Here is a 16,873-nt window from a genome sequence, read left to right as displayed (position 1 = left end):
GTGACCACACCGTACTAAACAGACACTTGTAGACCAAACAACAATAACATCATCAAGGCTTTGATCTCAAAGTTAGTCGGAGATTGGCTGGATACATGCTGGCATGGTCTAACCACAACTAATAAACAGCATGATCAAATGTTATCAGATAAATAGGTCAGACTATGATAACATTATCACTCTAACACCAAATATAATTGGTTAATTTAAAGGTAACTTTGTTTGTCTACCTGTGATTTGATGGAATCGGTTGTATGAAAATTGCTGACTTTTAATATTTCTTTACCTTTACAAAATTCCCACTGTGTCCATTGATATTTTTTGGAAATCATGATTTGAATAAAGTGTGTGGGGTATATATGTTAATCAAGTTGTTAGAATTTTCAATTACAACTAATAGCGAAATATATATATATAATAATATATAGATATAGGAAGATGTGGTGTGAGTGCCAATGAGACAACTCTCCATCCAAATAACAATTTAAAAATTAAACCATTATAGGTTAAAGTACGGCCTTCAACACGAGCCTATACATGTTTTTGTTTCTAAAGAGCAAAAATAAAATTATTGATAATTTGGGAGAATTATTTTTTTCGAAAACGAAAAAAGTGAATTTTGGTCACATTTGAAATTTTCGGATTTATAAATAATTCTGACTTTTAAAATAAATGCTCCAAAAGGAAATTTTGTTTGTCAGACAATCACTGAAATTGAAATAAGGTGTGCAAGCACATGTTCACCTTCAGATGAAAAGTAAATCTGTGAAATGGTTTATTTAAAATCCACAAATGTTTGTTTTTTTTTAAAAACAAGTTAGTCTGTCTTAGTCATCTCCATAAATTAATTAATAATTTCATAAGGTATTTCCGATAATATAATTTTAGAACTGCCAAAAATGTTTAAAAAGCATGTTAAATAACTGAACCTCCAAGAAGTGGTGAAGTGTACCAACTTTCTTGTCAGAACAATTGTCTAAAGCACTCTTATCCTTCACCTAAAATGAACTATACAAAGTCCTATGTGTAACAATTCAAAGCTGATAATGTCTAATATATTTTTATCTTGTTTAAAAAAGGCAGGTAATTTTTGTGTAAAACGCACGGAGATTTAAAAAACTTAAACAAATATTGAAAGGAGCTTACACTTGTCACTACAAACATGATAAATTTGTCCTTCAATTGAGATTTCTATTTACTCTTGTCTGGGTATAGCTTCATGTTCTGAAGTGAAAATTTACCCTCCATGATGACTAACTTTAGCGAGGGTCTAATCTGGAACTCTTTATGATGACCAACTTCAGCGAGGGTTTAATCTGGAACCCTAGATTATGTTTGTAGTTAGGTTAGGGTCTATTCTAAAGAGAAATTTACCCTCCATGATGACTAACTTCAGCGAGGGTCTAATCTGGTACCTTGAGATTATGTTTGTATGTTGGCAGCAAGTTAAGTGAGGCTCTAGTCTTGTCTAATAGGTTGTTTACTTTATTACTAATGAGGCTCTTATCTGGTGTCAGTGAAGGTCTACAATTTTTCTTAATATAATTACATGTAGAAAGGGTCTGAAAGATATCATTTGAACATTTTTATCTGAGAGGGTCTGGATTTTTCCCATAGGCATGATAGGTGTGTTATATATAATATTCTTACTTATTGAAGCAACGTTGTAAAATTAATGTTTCCCCTCTGTTCATTTGTCAATTGGTATGTCTGTTCACAATATGCATCTGACATTATAATTATTTTTTTTTTAATTAAAGATTTTTAGGAATTACATAAAACACACTATGCAAATTTATGGGGAATTGGAGGTATTCATTGGTGAGCTTTGTTCAAGTACCCCTTGTTTTCTTAGTGTCAGATGGTCAGTGAAATCCTTTAGACTTTAGTTTCTCAAATATAAGTAGCTAGGGTTTAGAATTTGTTCCTGTATGTTAATATTACTTTTAGGAATTTTGGTCCTCAATGTTCTTCAACTTCGTCTTTATTTGGCCTTTTTAACTTTTTTTGATTCCAGCGTCAACTATGAGTCTTTTGTAGACGAAACCCGCGTCTGGTGTATATACAAAATTTAGTCCTGGTATCTATGATAAGTTTATTTACTCATAGAGTTTTGGTATGGTCTTTTTGGAATTGAATATATATACATATTATCAGTGAAAGTTTTAGTTGATCATGATTACATATAAGTAATATTTCAGTTTTCCTGGGGTTCAATTAAGGATGTTTTGTTTGTTAGGCCAAAAATCAAATTTTGATTGCTTGATATTGCCTACCTAATCACATAAAAAGGAGCCTAAAAAGTCCTAGTTTAATTTTAATGATTACATAAATGAACAAAAATATTTAAAACTAATAAAATTATTGCAAAAAAGAACATCATTCAAAACTTTCATCACCATGCAAAAATAACATGGTACCGTATGGTGACATCTTTCGAGGCATAAAACAGTAATTCAGAATGTTTGATATCTAACAAACTTATTGATAAAATAAGATATCAGTGACAAGTTAGGACAAACTTCCATTTATAGAAAATACAAAAATGTTCTATTTTTCTCAAGATAAAAGCATAACTTGACTCGATAACAGAACAGATTAGACGTTGTGTAGTAACGCTATCAAAAATCGGCTCTCCTACAAAGATTTCATTAAAATGTAACATGCAATATTATTGGATAAATTTTTCTGTGAGAAAATGCGGTAAAAAAAATCTTTGAAACAAATAACTTGCTGTGACTTATCAATACAAAATTATGTTTGACTTATAAGCTCAATATATAATCTGACATCAAATTTCTTTAAAGCATTTTAGCTTGTGAGTTGTAAGGCATCTTTTCAGACAATTTTACCACTCACTCGTCTTTCAACCTTTTTTTTTCTAGCAGATTGTAGGGCTTGTGTTTGTTTATCAAGTCTGTCTGAGTGCTTTAAAACATTTGACTCTGAAACTTAAGTTTACAACTGGCATGACTGTATCAGAAAGTTTCTGATATTTTAAGGAATTGGTGTAAATGCTCAATCATTTATAGCGTTGTTAGCTTATTTCCCACATTTCAAGACAGTTTTAGGACTTATCAAAGTCTATCATGAAGCTTTTGTCTGTGAACCAAATTTCTTCAGATGCAGAAGCAGATACAGATATCCCATGACATAATATGGATGCAAATTTTGTTTTGGAGAATGTATGAAAAGGGAAAACAAAATAAAAATGCTAGGTAATAAAACAGTGATGTTTAAGGTTTTCAGATATATATACTGGACGTATCATCTTTTTATTTATCTGTTTCTAGATTTGTTTTACTCGTTTTTTCATCAGCTTTTCAAATTTATCAGGTTACTGTGGATTCATTATTATTCCTTGGATACCAATTTTCGTGGATTTCGTGGGAACAGGTAAACCACAAAATTAAATGTTCAACGAACACCAAATTTTCTATAGGCTTGTATGCAAATTTAGGCAAAACCACATAATTAAATATCCACGAACATGTAAATTTTTCTCAATCCACGAAAATTGGTACCCACGAAAATAAATGAATCCACAGTATATAATTTACATATAGTATTTTCGCCTTGAATTACTAACATGATTAATATCATAACATTGACAAAGAAGAGTTTCTCAATCGAATTCCGAAGAGTTAAGCTACTTACTTGACATTTGTGGACAATATAACAGACATAGCAACAGCATGAACAGCAAATGCACTGATTCAAACAAAAGGAGGGGTGAAATGTAATTTACAGGAATGCAAATTTTGTGACCTCATAATTTTAGGAAGATTGATGTTTAATGCCACATGAACACTGAAGTGTTTTTTTAGCCGTGGTGCTATATAGGAAAACTGACAATCTAAGGCCATTGAGATTTGAGTCGATCAAACTTGCCATGTGTTGGATTCAGACTCACAACCTCAGTGTTGAAAGGCTCATATTACAGTAGTTATAAGTTTTACTTTGACCACTAAATAGTTTGACCTCATAATTTGAGGAAGAAAGAACACTAAAACATGACCGTAATGAAAAGTGTTTTTTTTAAATACATATCAAATTAAAAAAAAAAACAACATCAAATACTGTAGTAACAAAAATAACTTTCTGCAGACTATATTATAAATGTCACATGTACCTTAATAGGATTTTTTTTTAATCTTTCGTAAACAACAGAAAAAAAGATGTTTTTATTACACCAAAAGGTCAAATCTTTCATAACTTTTCTGTATCCAAATATTCTATTGACTAGAAAAACTTTCTCAAAAACCATAAATGACAACCTTCAAATATTTGCAGTATTTTCATTTTCTCTGTTCTCCTACTTGATTCCCTATTTCCATCCACTTGTATTTTTACAAGTTTTATTTTTTTTATATTCCACTGAAAAATTGACCATTGCAATATTGGTAATTGACCTTGGAAATGGTTATTTTTGTATAAATAATTTCTCACTCTCGTGTGACCTTCAGATGACAATATATATAGCCTCCAAGGCCAACAGAAGAATGTTTGTCGGTGAATTCTGAATGACCTTAATATCACAGGAGTACAATCTTACTGATAAACATTAAGCGTCACCTGTGTCACAAGCAGGGACAATATATATAGTATTCACAACCAAAACAACTATTTTTAGCACTACAAATGATTATCTGAAGGAGAATATGGAAGTAAGCTGAACTTCGCATGGATTCTGCAGTTGACATATGTCTAGTCATTTTTTGGGCCCTTGAAAGTTTACTGTGATGTGTGAACCAAAGCTCCGTGTTGAAGACTGCAGTTTGACTTATAATGATTTTTCTTTCAAAAATTGTGACTTCGATGGAGAGTTGTTTCATTGGCACTCTTACCACAACTTTTTATATCTAATAACAAGGGTGGATCCAGCCAATTTTTAAAGAGGTATTCCAACTAAAGATAAAACAGGGGAGGTGTTCTAACTATATATCCCCATTCAATTGCATAGTTCATCAAACTAAGGGGGAGGGGGGGGGGGGGGGGTCCAACCGTCAGAAGCAGGAAATTTGAATAAATACATTTATCAATTTAAAAAAAGATAGCCAAACTGTTTCTCAATTGATTCCCATTATATCAATCTCAGACAAACAAACAGGTTATTTTTAAAAATATATAATTAGGCTTAAATTTCTATACTTTAACAGAATTTTAAAAATAAATGATGTAACGTGACGGTACCCACATTGCACCTAATTTGACATTTTTTTCACCTACGTTATTTTATGAGCAAGAAAAAATTGTCCATACTGTGTTTATTTTATAGCTCTATCCTTCTTCGTTGTATAGGTACACCAGTTTGATTTTTAATCCATATTGAGTCATAAAAAATTGGGTTTGAATCAACCTCCAAACTATCCATGATTCTGTAATGAGGAGTACCCAAATTGCATCCATGCTTTTAAATTCACATCGTCAAAAGTCTAATAACCGAGCTTCTGTTTAATTTCTTCAAATATTTTGAACAATTGGATATTTGTCCATGCTAACACTTCATATTTTATGAAATGGATACTTATAATATATTGTATTTGCGAATTTTAAAAAGATGACGTTTTGATGACGTCGCATGGTGACGTTTTCGTACATTTTGATTTTTCAGTAAACAGTCCATCTGTTGATACATACTGTGAACGTTTTGTGCATATCTAAATATGTTTACCTATGTTGAAAGACGTGCATAGTATCAAATCATAAAAATACAAATTGTTTAGTCTCTAGGAAATGTTGCAAGATTTCCCTTGCTATTTTTTCTGAATAGGTGCAATTTGGGTACTAGGTGCAATTTGGGTACCCTTACGTTATAGAAAAAGTGGTTTCAGAAGTAACTTTTACTGCAAATTTCCATCAGTTTGTATGTCAACAGTATATATTATGAAAGATGTCCATCTATGCTACAAAATTAGCATAAATTGGTCAATTCTATATTATTTACAGGGCATTCAGTAGATTTAGGTGATCAGTCTGATTTACAGCCTTCTCATGTGTATAAACTATACTATATAGTGACATACAGAGTGATATTTCAGAGTGAAACACCAACATTCACTGTGAATAATCTCCACATAAATAGATCATATAGATTACTACCTGAATCACCTGGTTAGGTATTAAATCAGGACAAAATTTTTCATGAGTTTGTATATAACATTTCCTTCCCTGTTTTCAATAATGAGTACCTAAATCATGCTTTATTGCATCAGCTATCACTAAGGATGTTTGCTCCTCTACTTTTTCAATTTTTGACAGATTTTCGGAATGGTTTATACATGTATTGCCATTAAAATATTTTGCCCACTGACCCCTACATTTCTTTTCATAATTTTATTGCATCGTTTAAAAAGCCGTATTTCAAAATCTTATAAAATTCTTGTTATTTTTTCATAGTTTTTGAAACAAAAAAAGTGCCAATGATAAATGTATGAAAAATCTAGAGATCATTATTTCCCGGCAAATTTTCAATGGCTTACATCTCGAAAACAAGCACACAGACCCTCCATTTTTTTCTGTGTTTTTAGTTTCTTTATTATATATTATCATTTCATAACAGTCTTTTAAAAAGCTTGTTATTTTTTAACTAACAGTCTTTTAAAAAGCTTGTTATTTTTTAACAGAGTATCAAACATCCTTAAGACATATACAAAATAAAATTAAAAAAAATAAAAGTATGTTTTTATCAACCTAGAAAACACAAGCTCTAAAGAGATTTTATCTTACATATAAAATATTACTATTAATGCTGCCATTCTGAGACAGGATAATTTTTGGTGAATTTGCTTCCATTTATAAAATGAGAAAGTACTAACCATCTGACATGTTATATTCTCCATACTCTGTTTTCTGTTGACCATAGTCTGTGGTACTCTGGTGTAACAGTAACTCATGATGATCATCCTTCAACTTCTTTATCTCTGCCTGAAAAAAGTTCCAAATAATTTGATTCTTTTACTTTTTACAGAGGCAGATTTAGGGGGGAGCAGCCCCCCCCCCCCTTTTTGGGAAAAAATTTGGTTGCTTATTTAGGGAATCACTGAAGCGTGACTGGAGCAGGCCCCTCTTGGGCAGTCAGTGGGCCCACACTTATGAAAATTTCTGGATCTGTTACTTTTTATATTGTCTTTTGATATTTTGTATTTTTGATACTTAAAAGTTTGAAAATTTTGTGTTTTATATTGCTGATACTGACAAAAGCTAGGAAAATTTAGTCCATTATATTTTCTATACTCAAGAGCTTGAAAATTTGGTATGTTATATTGCTGATAGGTAAAAGCTTTAATAATTTGGTATTTATATTGCTGTTACATGTACTTAAAAGCTTGAAAATTTTGAGTTTTATATTGTCAATACTTAAAAGATTAAAGAAATTGGTAATTCCCTTTCACTACCAATATAAAATGAGACTTGAGAACTTTTCACAAAAGATCAAAGGTCAATTGTGTGGTTATTACTTTTGCCTTTCTTTTTTGCTATATTAGAAATTGCTTATTAAAACTATTGTGTTTCTCTTTTTTCGTTTTTTGTTTTATATAGATTAGACCGTTGGTTTTACACTAGTAATTTTGGGGCCCTTTATAGCTTGTTGTTCCATGTGAGCCAAGGCTCTGTGTTAAAGGCCGTACATTGACCTATAATGGTTTAAGGTTTAATTTTTTTAATTGATATTTGGATGGAGAGTTGTCTCATTGACACTCAAACCACATCTTCCTATATCTATATGTGACCATATAAACAACAAGGAGATGAAGAATGATTGCCAATGAGACTATCCACTATAGTTTAACAAAGTGCAGACTTCAACAATGAGAAAAAGCCAAAATATATAGTTGGCTATAATTTAAGGCCTTAATGGCTGTTACTTGAATTTTCAGTTAAGCCTAGCAAAAGTAGTTCCCAGATCCATGAATGTTGACAGATTGATAAAGAGAAGAAATCAGGTGGGTTTTTTTTCAATAAGAAGCAAGGTAGAAAATTGATGCTTGAAAGATTAGGAACCCAATGTGAAAATCAGAGGCCCAAAATTAATAAATTTAAGTACATATATGACATATAAATTATTAATGATTTAAAATACTCTTTATTCAGATAGAAGAAGCATGGTTATTAAAGGATGCTACAAGAAATAATCCCCAAATGCATCTTTGATACTCATATTGTTCTTAAGTTTGACTTTTTCTGAAAGTGTTTGTGAAAAAGGGTAACAAGAGGATGTGTGCTCAAATTTATGGGTGGTAACAGAGCTAGCTATAGTTATAATTGGATCATTCAATAGCTAGACCTTCAACCTGTATGACAAAAATAAGACTTAATTTGTATAAGCTCTTCCAATTTTGAAAGTCTATAAGATGAAATATTATTTCATTTAAAAAAAATTCAAGGTTATACTGTTATGTAATCAAAGAATAAAGTGTTGATTTACTGATCTGTACACAACATACCTGCCTTTCTTCCAGAAGTTGTCTATATTGTTGAGATATAGTGTTGATTTGCAGTTCAGAGGATTCGGCTTTCTCTTCCAAATCATGGTTGAGTTGTTTCAGTCGTTCGTTCTGAAATTAGTTTGTCATACTGTGTAAATATTAACAAATGTAAACACTAATGAACAAAGAGCTCAGCAAACAATTGTGGAAGGTTTAACAGATAATTATAATACTAAATACAAACTATCCTTTATTTAACTTTCTATTTAATGGTGAAAGATGTTCCATGTGCAGGGGATTAAATTAACCTACAGGTAAAATTAGTATGGAGCACAGAAAATATAGAACCATTTAAACTTCTTTTGAAAATTAGTATGGAGCACAGAAAATATAGAACCATTTAAACTTCTTTTAAAGGCCAACCATTTTTATATGTCTTCCATGCAAATAATAAAACAATTTGAATGGAAATAGATCAAGCTATACATACAGTCTGACATAATATAAGGGCTTATTTCAATTTATATTTAAGTAATTTTTAGAGATATTGAGAAAAAATTATATTTTTAAATTCATGTGAAAAATTTCAAAATGCAAATTCAAATTATGCGATTATGACTTTGTCAAATTTTTCACAATAATAAAAACAAATTTTTCACAATAATAAAAACATCGCAATAATTTCTGAATTTACAGTATCCTTAAATAAGCTAAACTTATTTACAACTCCACGAAACCAAATTGATAATGTAAATCATGCAGTCAGGCAATTTTTTTTATAGTCCAAATCATTGCATAGTTTTTCTTTTCAATCTTATAATTGCATGTTTGGACTAAGAACATGAAGAAGTGATTTTTGCTAAAAAAAAAAAAACACACATAAAAAAGCAGTTGCGACAACTGGTCTTTCAACATTCCAATGCTTACCTCAGAATTTAAAGTTGTTATAATATTTTGACAATCTTGTATTTTTTCTTTAGCGATGATTAGTTCTGTTCCTTGATCTATAAAACAAAATGTCCATATAAGGTATGTCTGATAACAATTATGACTAACTTCAGATAAAAAAACATGACAACCCGATGTATTGATTAAACTATGCTTACTACCCTTTCTTTTTTTTTAAAATTTCATACAAAATGTAAATAACCAACATCACATGTAAAACATATCTTCCTAAAAACCAAAGAAAGGCGCAAATATAAGTTTCCAAAATAAAAAAAAACTCTACCTGAAACGTCCTACAGATGAGCAAGGGACGCCATTATATCCTGCATAGCTCGCCACGTCTACCTCAAAAGCAAACAAAAAGCCCCGGCTTACTGTTGTAAATTAACCTAAGTGACACATACTTCAGTTTCTAACGATCGTCCAACCATCTGCAAGTTGGCCGGGAAAAACGAGATAAGCGCTTCCAATCTGTATGTTTTAGATATAGGTGTGCCTTCAAACTTTACTGATAAAACTTTAAATTAAAACACTGTTCCATAAATCAATAGAAACTCTACTTCAAGTTTATACATTGAAGGAAGATCTAAATTTATTATAATGTTGACTTTGAATAAAATACAAATACTTCAACCACAACATATCTCCATGCTTAGCAGTAAATGCTATGGATAACTTTTGTATGAAATCTACTAAACGATGTGAGAATAATCGTTAAAATAATGTAAATGATTAAACATTAAGAAATAAAATTCTTTAACAAATGTCCTTCCATATTTCTTGGTCACAGGCGCTTCTACAAACAGTGGTTAATTAAAGAATTTAAATAAATTGACATTCAGATTTGAATCCAACTTTTATGTCCTTAATCATGTTAATACAAACAATTAAATTCACAAAAATAAGTGTGCAAACATGAAGTCCACACAGTTTAAAAAGAAATGGACAATTCTGACAAAAATGCCTAGCAGTGACCTATAAGCATGATAAAGTCAAAAAGGAGCTTTCTTTAGTGGATTATTTTAACTGACAGTTGTTCTTTTTTTATCATTTGAATTGTCACTTAGGTTCTGAATGAAGTTACAGACAAATTTCGGGAAGGACATTTATAATTATCCTTTTAATAAACATGTATGACATTTGAATTCTCCTCACATGTGTCTTGTTCATGTATTGACAGTTCCTAATCTAATCTATGTGGTATGGGCTTTGCTCATTGTTGAGGGCTGTACAGTGACCTGTACAGTAGTTGTTAATTTTGTGTCATTTTGGTCTTTGGTGGAGATTTGCCTCATTTGCAATCATACAAACATCTTCTTTTATATATATAAATTTATACATTTTCCTATCAAAAAGAGAAATATCTTTACCAGCTGCTTCTGGAGGTGAGCAGCCAGATAGCCAGCCCACTATTCTCACATCTGAGAATGCAAAGACTAAATATAGAAACTTAAAAGTTGGTTATACACTTCATACATGTCATAAATTGCATTACTGATGCTGTTTTAATTAGTTATGTTGCTCTTCTGAAGGACCAAAATGAACAAACTGACACAGATGCAAATGAGAAAAATTGTAACTTAATACACTCATCTTTAATGGATTTGTAAATGTCATGCATGTGGTACAATATCGCAAGACAGGGCCAAAGTATCTAGTTGTGTGAAATTCAGCCTGAACATTTCCCAACCTGACCATGAGGATATCTAGTTTTACAGGAAGCATCTGAATAAGTAAAGGACAAATTTGAAACCTGAGTAAATTGATCTAGGCAAACTCTGAAGTTAATGTGTTATATGTATGTAACAAATGATCTTTATCAGATACATTCAAAATTTGCGTAAGTCAAGTCCTACAACTCTAGAACAACAACTTTAACAAATTACTTATTGCGATTTAACTACCAGGATATAATTTAAAGTTTCCATATAAAAAGAAGGGGATGTGGTTATAAGACTAGTACATGTACTGTCAATGATACAATTACATAATATATCGACCAAAGTTCAAATAAAGGGGATGAAAGCTATTATAGACAACCATACTGCCTCCAACTAAGAGAAATATTTAATCAAACAAATGGGGATAACACCTAAAGCAATGACAAATATAGTCAAACGCGTTTTGTTAAAATATACTTTTTTGCTTTTACAATGTTTTATGTTTTTTTTTCAAAATGTTGTTTGACCGGTATTTAGACCCTCTACAAAACAATTTGTTTACATGCACATATATAAAAATTGCTGTTTTTATCCAACACAATGATAGGTTTGAAAACCAAGTTCAATCCACCATTTTCTACATTTGTAAATGTCTGTATCAAGTCTGGAATATGGCAGTTGGTGTCCATTTGTTTGATGTTTTTTGTCATTTAATTTTGCCTTTTGATTAGGGACTTTACGATTGAATTTTCCTAGAAGTTCAGTATTTTTGTGATTTTACTTTAAGAACAAAGTATGTTTTCAATTTAGACTTGTCTACAAATGTATATATACATGTACATGTTAACTAATCATTTACTAATATACTGTGTATTCATTTCAGGTATCAGTCATCCTTATTATTAAAGCTATAAACCTAGGAAGATGTTGACTCTCATTTACATGTATATATATATCATGTATATACAACTCGTCTAAACATCAACCCAACAATGTTAGATCGGTAAATTTACTTTCGCAAATTTTTTGTTCTTCCCTCACTGAGATATCTTGACACCAAATCGCCTGCACTGAAGCCTTCCCGCTAGACCACATGACCACCTGGGCTTCACTAATAATATTTTTTTTCGGTGGTCGTGTGTTACCTTTCCTCGTCAGTTTTAATCTAGTGTCGTACTACAGTTCATGATATATAAGGCATGAAGATGTTATTGTTACAGATCAGCTCAATTATTTAAGTAAAGGTTCCTACAAATTAATGCAAGATACAGTTACAGAAAATTAATTACTTTCTGTCACTGTATCTTGCATTAATTTGTTTTCACAGAAAATAATCTTCATATATGTACTTCAAACAAAACGGTTTCAATTCTACATGTAAGAAACAGACCCCACCTGCCTGATTTGTGGACATACATTTGTATATACATTTGTATAATACAAATGTGGCAAAATGAAATGAATAACACCACAAGATTCCATGACTTGAACATTGCAACAAAAAGGCAAATGCTCCTTGACAGTGCAAAACTCATCAATCTAAATAAATATAAGGCAGCCTGTTTGGAAAACCATTACAGAAACTTTTTCTTCAAGCTGCACATAAAGAGAATGTACAGTTGGACAAAAAGACACAGCACAGAAGATAAACTTGCATGAAGAGGGGAAGGGGTAGGGAGAACTTAAAGGACCTGCTTGCCTACAGATTCCTAGTGAACATACTTTCAGATTTTACCATACATACACAAATGTATACTTCAATCACAATATAGTATAAATCCCGTGTGAACACTGAACTTTTAGATTTTAAATTAAAGAGCAAATATTTTTAGAACATTAACTTTAAATACGTTTTTTAAGCAGGCAAAGCCACTGTATATATATTCTGTATGTGATAGTGAGGTCATTTGAGATTTTAAACGATTATTGAGGCATCACTTTTATATATTAATGCAAAATCCTGTGTGGAAAGACTTGTTTTATCTTTGATAAAAATCGCCATAAACTTTTAATTATAACATATAACTTTTAAAATGTCAGGAGGTGTTGTTGTGGATTGCTAATACAACATGAACTACCGGTATATTAAATGATATTCATATGTAAATAATGTACATACATGTAATGGCAAAAATGAATAGTGGAAGGACAATGAAGGATGATCCAAAATTCATGGATAAATTGCGATGATGGGATCCAGTCACAGCACCATTGTAAATAATGAGCACCGCCACCCAAAGCACAGAATTTGTGATGTTTTCCTTTGAAGGGGCTAAAGATATAGAGGTTATAAGGTTAGGTAGTCCGAGATTACTCTGACGTCCGACAACTGTTTTACCAGACAAGCTGGGGCCGTGGGACGTCAGAGCTCGTCCCATATCAAAAAGTGGATATTTGCCCACCCAAAATAGATGCGCTGCTTTGTCGCTTCTGGAGCCAACTGGGGGCCTTGGAATTTTAGAAATCGGGCATCAATCTCTTCATTTTTCATTTATCTCTTTATTTATGTAAGTTTCACCTACCTGCCAACCTTTATTTTTCTATAGTTTAACAGTTTTCATAGGGACCCCTCCATTTCAGCATTTGACTGTCATTTTCAAAGATTATCACGTGACCATGAGAAAACAGTGCAAATGACCATATTATAACACCTGGTTCATTTACGATGCAATTACCTAAAGATCCGAGAGCTTCCGATTGTTATTGTGGTCGGAACTAAATGCTGATTACCGATCTCCTCTAAAGGAGGTGAAAAAATGTGGTTGCTTCTAGATGTTAAACATCAATCTCCTATCAAGGAGGTAAAAAAATATAAATATTTGCATATTTGAGTCTTGAGGCCACAAACTCTCTCGTAATTTGACGTCCATATTTGAAAGTGACAGTCAAAATGCTGAAATGGAGGGGTCCCTATGAAAACTGTTAAAATATAGAAAAATAAAGGTTGGCAGGTAGGTGAAACTTACATAAATGAAGAGATAAATGAAAAACAAAGTGATTGATGCCCGATTTATAAAATTCCAAGGCCCCCAGTCAGCTCCAGAAGCGACAAAGCAAAATTTGGGTGGGCAAATATCCACTTTTTGATATGGGACGAGCTCTGACGTCCCACAGCCCTAGCTTGTCTGACAAAACAGCCGTTGGACGTCAGAGTAATCTCGGACTAAAGGTTAGGTAGGGTTGTCATGCATGATTGGACGACACACTATTCTGTTTTACTCAAAATAAACAGTACTGTGTATAACCGTTTATCATTGGGAAAATACGATACTTTCGTATTTTCTTATTTGAACCTTTAGAGTACCATGAATAATGTTTACCACTTGTTTCCTCTGTGCCTTCTGTTAAGATGTCTTTGGTCAAGTTGCTTAGCTGACCAGTTATTGACGAAAGACTGCCCCCAATCCATGACATCTTAATATTCTGTTAGGACATTATCATAGGTATAAATAATCAAAGGTGAAAATGAGTAATGATCATCTAAAAGTGACAAAATCTAATAAAATAATGGTGTTTATGGATTTGCCAACACGGCGGTAGCCATATTTGTCCGGACGTACAACAGGGCTTTGTGGGTAAACATATTTCGTCTGCTGCAGGTGTCTTCGTAGAAGTCCGCGTTGAATAGGACACTGACGTGATTCAAAAAGTAAAATAATTGTCCCCATAGTATGCAGGCACTGGCTACGGTTACATGAAAATATAACAATAATAAAAATATTATCGTTACATTGAAGACTAATTGCCGGAATACAGGGTTGGGTAATGATCCGATTAATTACGAACGTAACAATAATAATTAAGACTAAGGTTACTTGCGTTATTGTTACATTAGGGAGCTTCCATTTGATTTTTAGGGGGGGGGGGGGGCTAGGATGAAATAGGCAGGACAGGAGTTTTGAGTAAAAAAAAAGGAAGGATGAGACACTTGCAAAAAAAAAATGTCAGGACGACAATTTAGGTAAAAAAAAGTCAGGATTGTAGCGTTGTCGTTTTTGTATGGATTCGTGTTTGTCGATGTGTTATTTTGGTAGCGTAAATTACGTAAAATCCATACTCAAATGGCACAAAGAAAACAAACCACAACACAAAGTTTCAAATCAAATCACTATGTAATCTGTTAAATGTATATCAGTTTGACATAATACAACAGTTGAACAATAATCCTAATTCACTAACACAATATTACTCTCAACACTTCTAGCTTATAATCTCAAATCTCTCTATTCTTCTCTGATCTCTCTCGCATCCCCTTATATACATATTTTCAGGCGGTACCCCGACGGTCCCAAAGATGGGGTACCGGGCGGTTCTAAAGATACCCGGGGGTACCTCAAAGGTTCTAAAGTTTGGCTACCGGGCGGTACCCTGACAGTTTTAAAGATGAGGTTACCGGACGGTACCCCGACGGTTCCAAAGATGGGGTACCGGGCGGTTCATTAGATACCGGGCGGTGAATTTAAATGATATAGAAACCGTTCAAATAAATAAAAAAAACTGGGCGTTGCCCTGTAGAAATGTAATTTAACCCAAACGTATTAATAAAAATAATAAAAAGATATGTTACATAATGACAAATTTATACAGTCAAACTAAAATCGCTACAGGATAAACTAAAAAAAAAAGGCAGGACCAAACAGAGTGAAAAATGAAAAGGCAGGACAGAGATTACAGCTAAAAATAATGCAGGACAAAAAAAATTAATTTTCACCCTAGCTCCCCCCATAAAAATCAAATGGTAGCTCCCTTAATAATAATAATAATTTTATTTGCAAAAATACACCCATATGGGTCAAGCAAACACAAATACAACATTTGATACAGACAGTGAAGAATTACAAATATAAACATAAAAAAAACATAGTTATAAATGGTAATTAATGTAGCCTTTGATGGACATGGACCTCATTTTCGCAATTCTTATGATTGCTTTATAAAGTCACCAATTTCTGTCAAAAGCTCAGATTTAGGATTTAAAAGTTGTTTTAGCTTTAAAAGTGGTTGATAATTTGTAAAATCAGGATTTAAATTATTAATCTTTAAAAATAAGCAATCTCTTAAAAGTTGAGTTTAGTTTGCAGTATAGTAAAAAATGGTATTCATCATCAATTTTATACAAAGTTTACATAACCTTTGATCTCTGGGTACATTTTTATATCTTCCCGAACTTCTTTGTACGCTAGGTTAATTATTAAAACTTAAACCTTCAATGATCTTCAATAGGCGTGTTGCTTAATTTTTTTCGCCTATAAGAATGAAATTACTATCACAAACTACAATGAAAACAACGATTCCACCAGTTTCAACATGTCACTATATTCTTAAAATATGTATATACTGAAAATGTGAAATCTTAAATTTTTAGTGATGAAGAATATTCAGACTTCTTTCCATGTAAGCCTAGGTGTAAGACAAGGAGAACATTCATCTCCGATACTTTTGTTATCTATTTATTTAAATGATTTAAAAAGCTTTTTTTTTCAGAACAAAAATATAAATGGTTTGAAATCTCTTTCAGATCATATAGAGAACGAGCTAAATATTTATTTAAAACTGTTTGTTGTATTGTACGCAGACGACACTGTACTTATGTCAGAAACACAAGCAGATCTACAAAAACAATTAGACGCTTTAAACATGTTAAAGGAATATTGTGATAAATGGACGAATTAAAAGTCAATGTCCTTAAACTTTGCGAAAAATAGTCACTATTTTTTTCTAAAGGTAGACCACTACAAAATGTGAGTTTTAAGTTTTAAATATGCTGATATTGAGTTAGATAGTGTTGAAGAATTCACATATCTTGGTGTATTATTTTCTAGAACAGGAAGTTTC

General features: G+C 32.0%; 1 protein-coding gene across 3 annotated transcripts in view; it reads right to left on the bottom strand.

Moving 5' to 3' along the window:
- LOC134710048 (thyroid receptor-interacting protein 11-like) overlaps positions 1-14,599 on the bottom strand; it is a 42,260-nt gene extending 27,661 nt beyond the window's left edge. For 2 of the 3 annotated variants that reach the window (XM_063570201.1, XM_063570202.1), the window contains exons 1-4: positions 14,359-14,599; positions 9,357-9,433; positions 8,448-8,558; positions 6,819-6,927 (exon numbers count right to left, since the gene is read on the bottom strand). In XM_063570201.1, coding sequence (XP_063426271.1) covers positions 6,819-6,927; positions 8,448-8,558; positions 9,357-9,433; positions 14,359-14,452 — 391 coding nt within the window. In that variant the 5' untranslated portion in view covers positions 14,453-14,599. Of the gene's footprint in view, positions 1-6,818; positions 6,928-8,447; positions 8,559-9,356; positions 9,434-9,660; positions 9,867-14,358 lie in introns of those variants that run through there. The other variant, XM_063570203.1, reaches the window with a different exon arrangement.
- Positions 14,600-16,873: the final 2,274 nt, after the last annotated feature.

The sequence above is a fragment of the Mytilus trossulus genome, chromosome 3 (assembly GCF_036588685.1).
Source record: "Mytilus trossulus isolate FHL-02 chromosome 3, PNRI_Mtr1.1.1.hap1, whole genome shotgun sequence".
NCBI classification, from domain to species: Eukaryota; Metazoa; Mollusca; class Bivalvia; order Mytilida; family Mytilidae; genus Mytilus; species Mytilus trossulus.
Note: the sequence above shows the minus strand (reverse complement) of the source record. Positions and strands in the feature narration are given on the sequence as shown.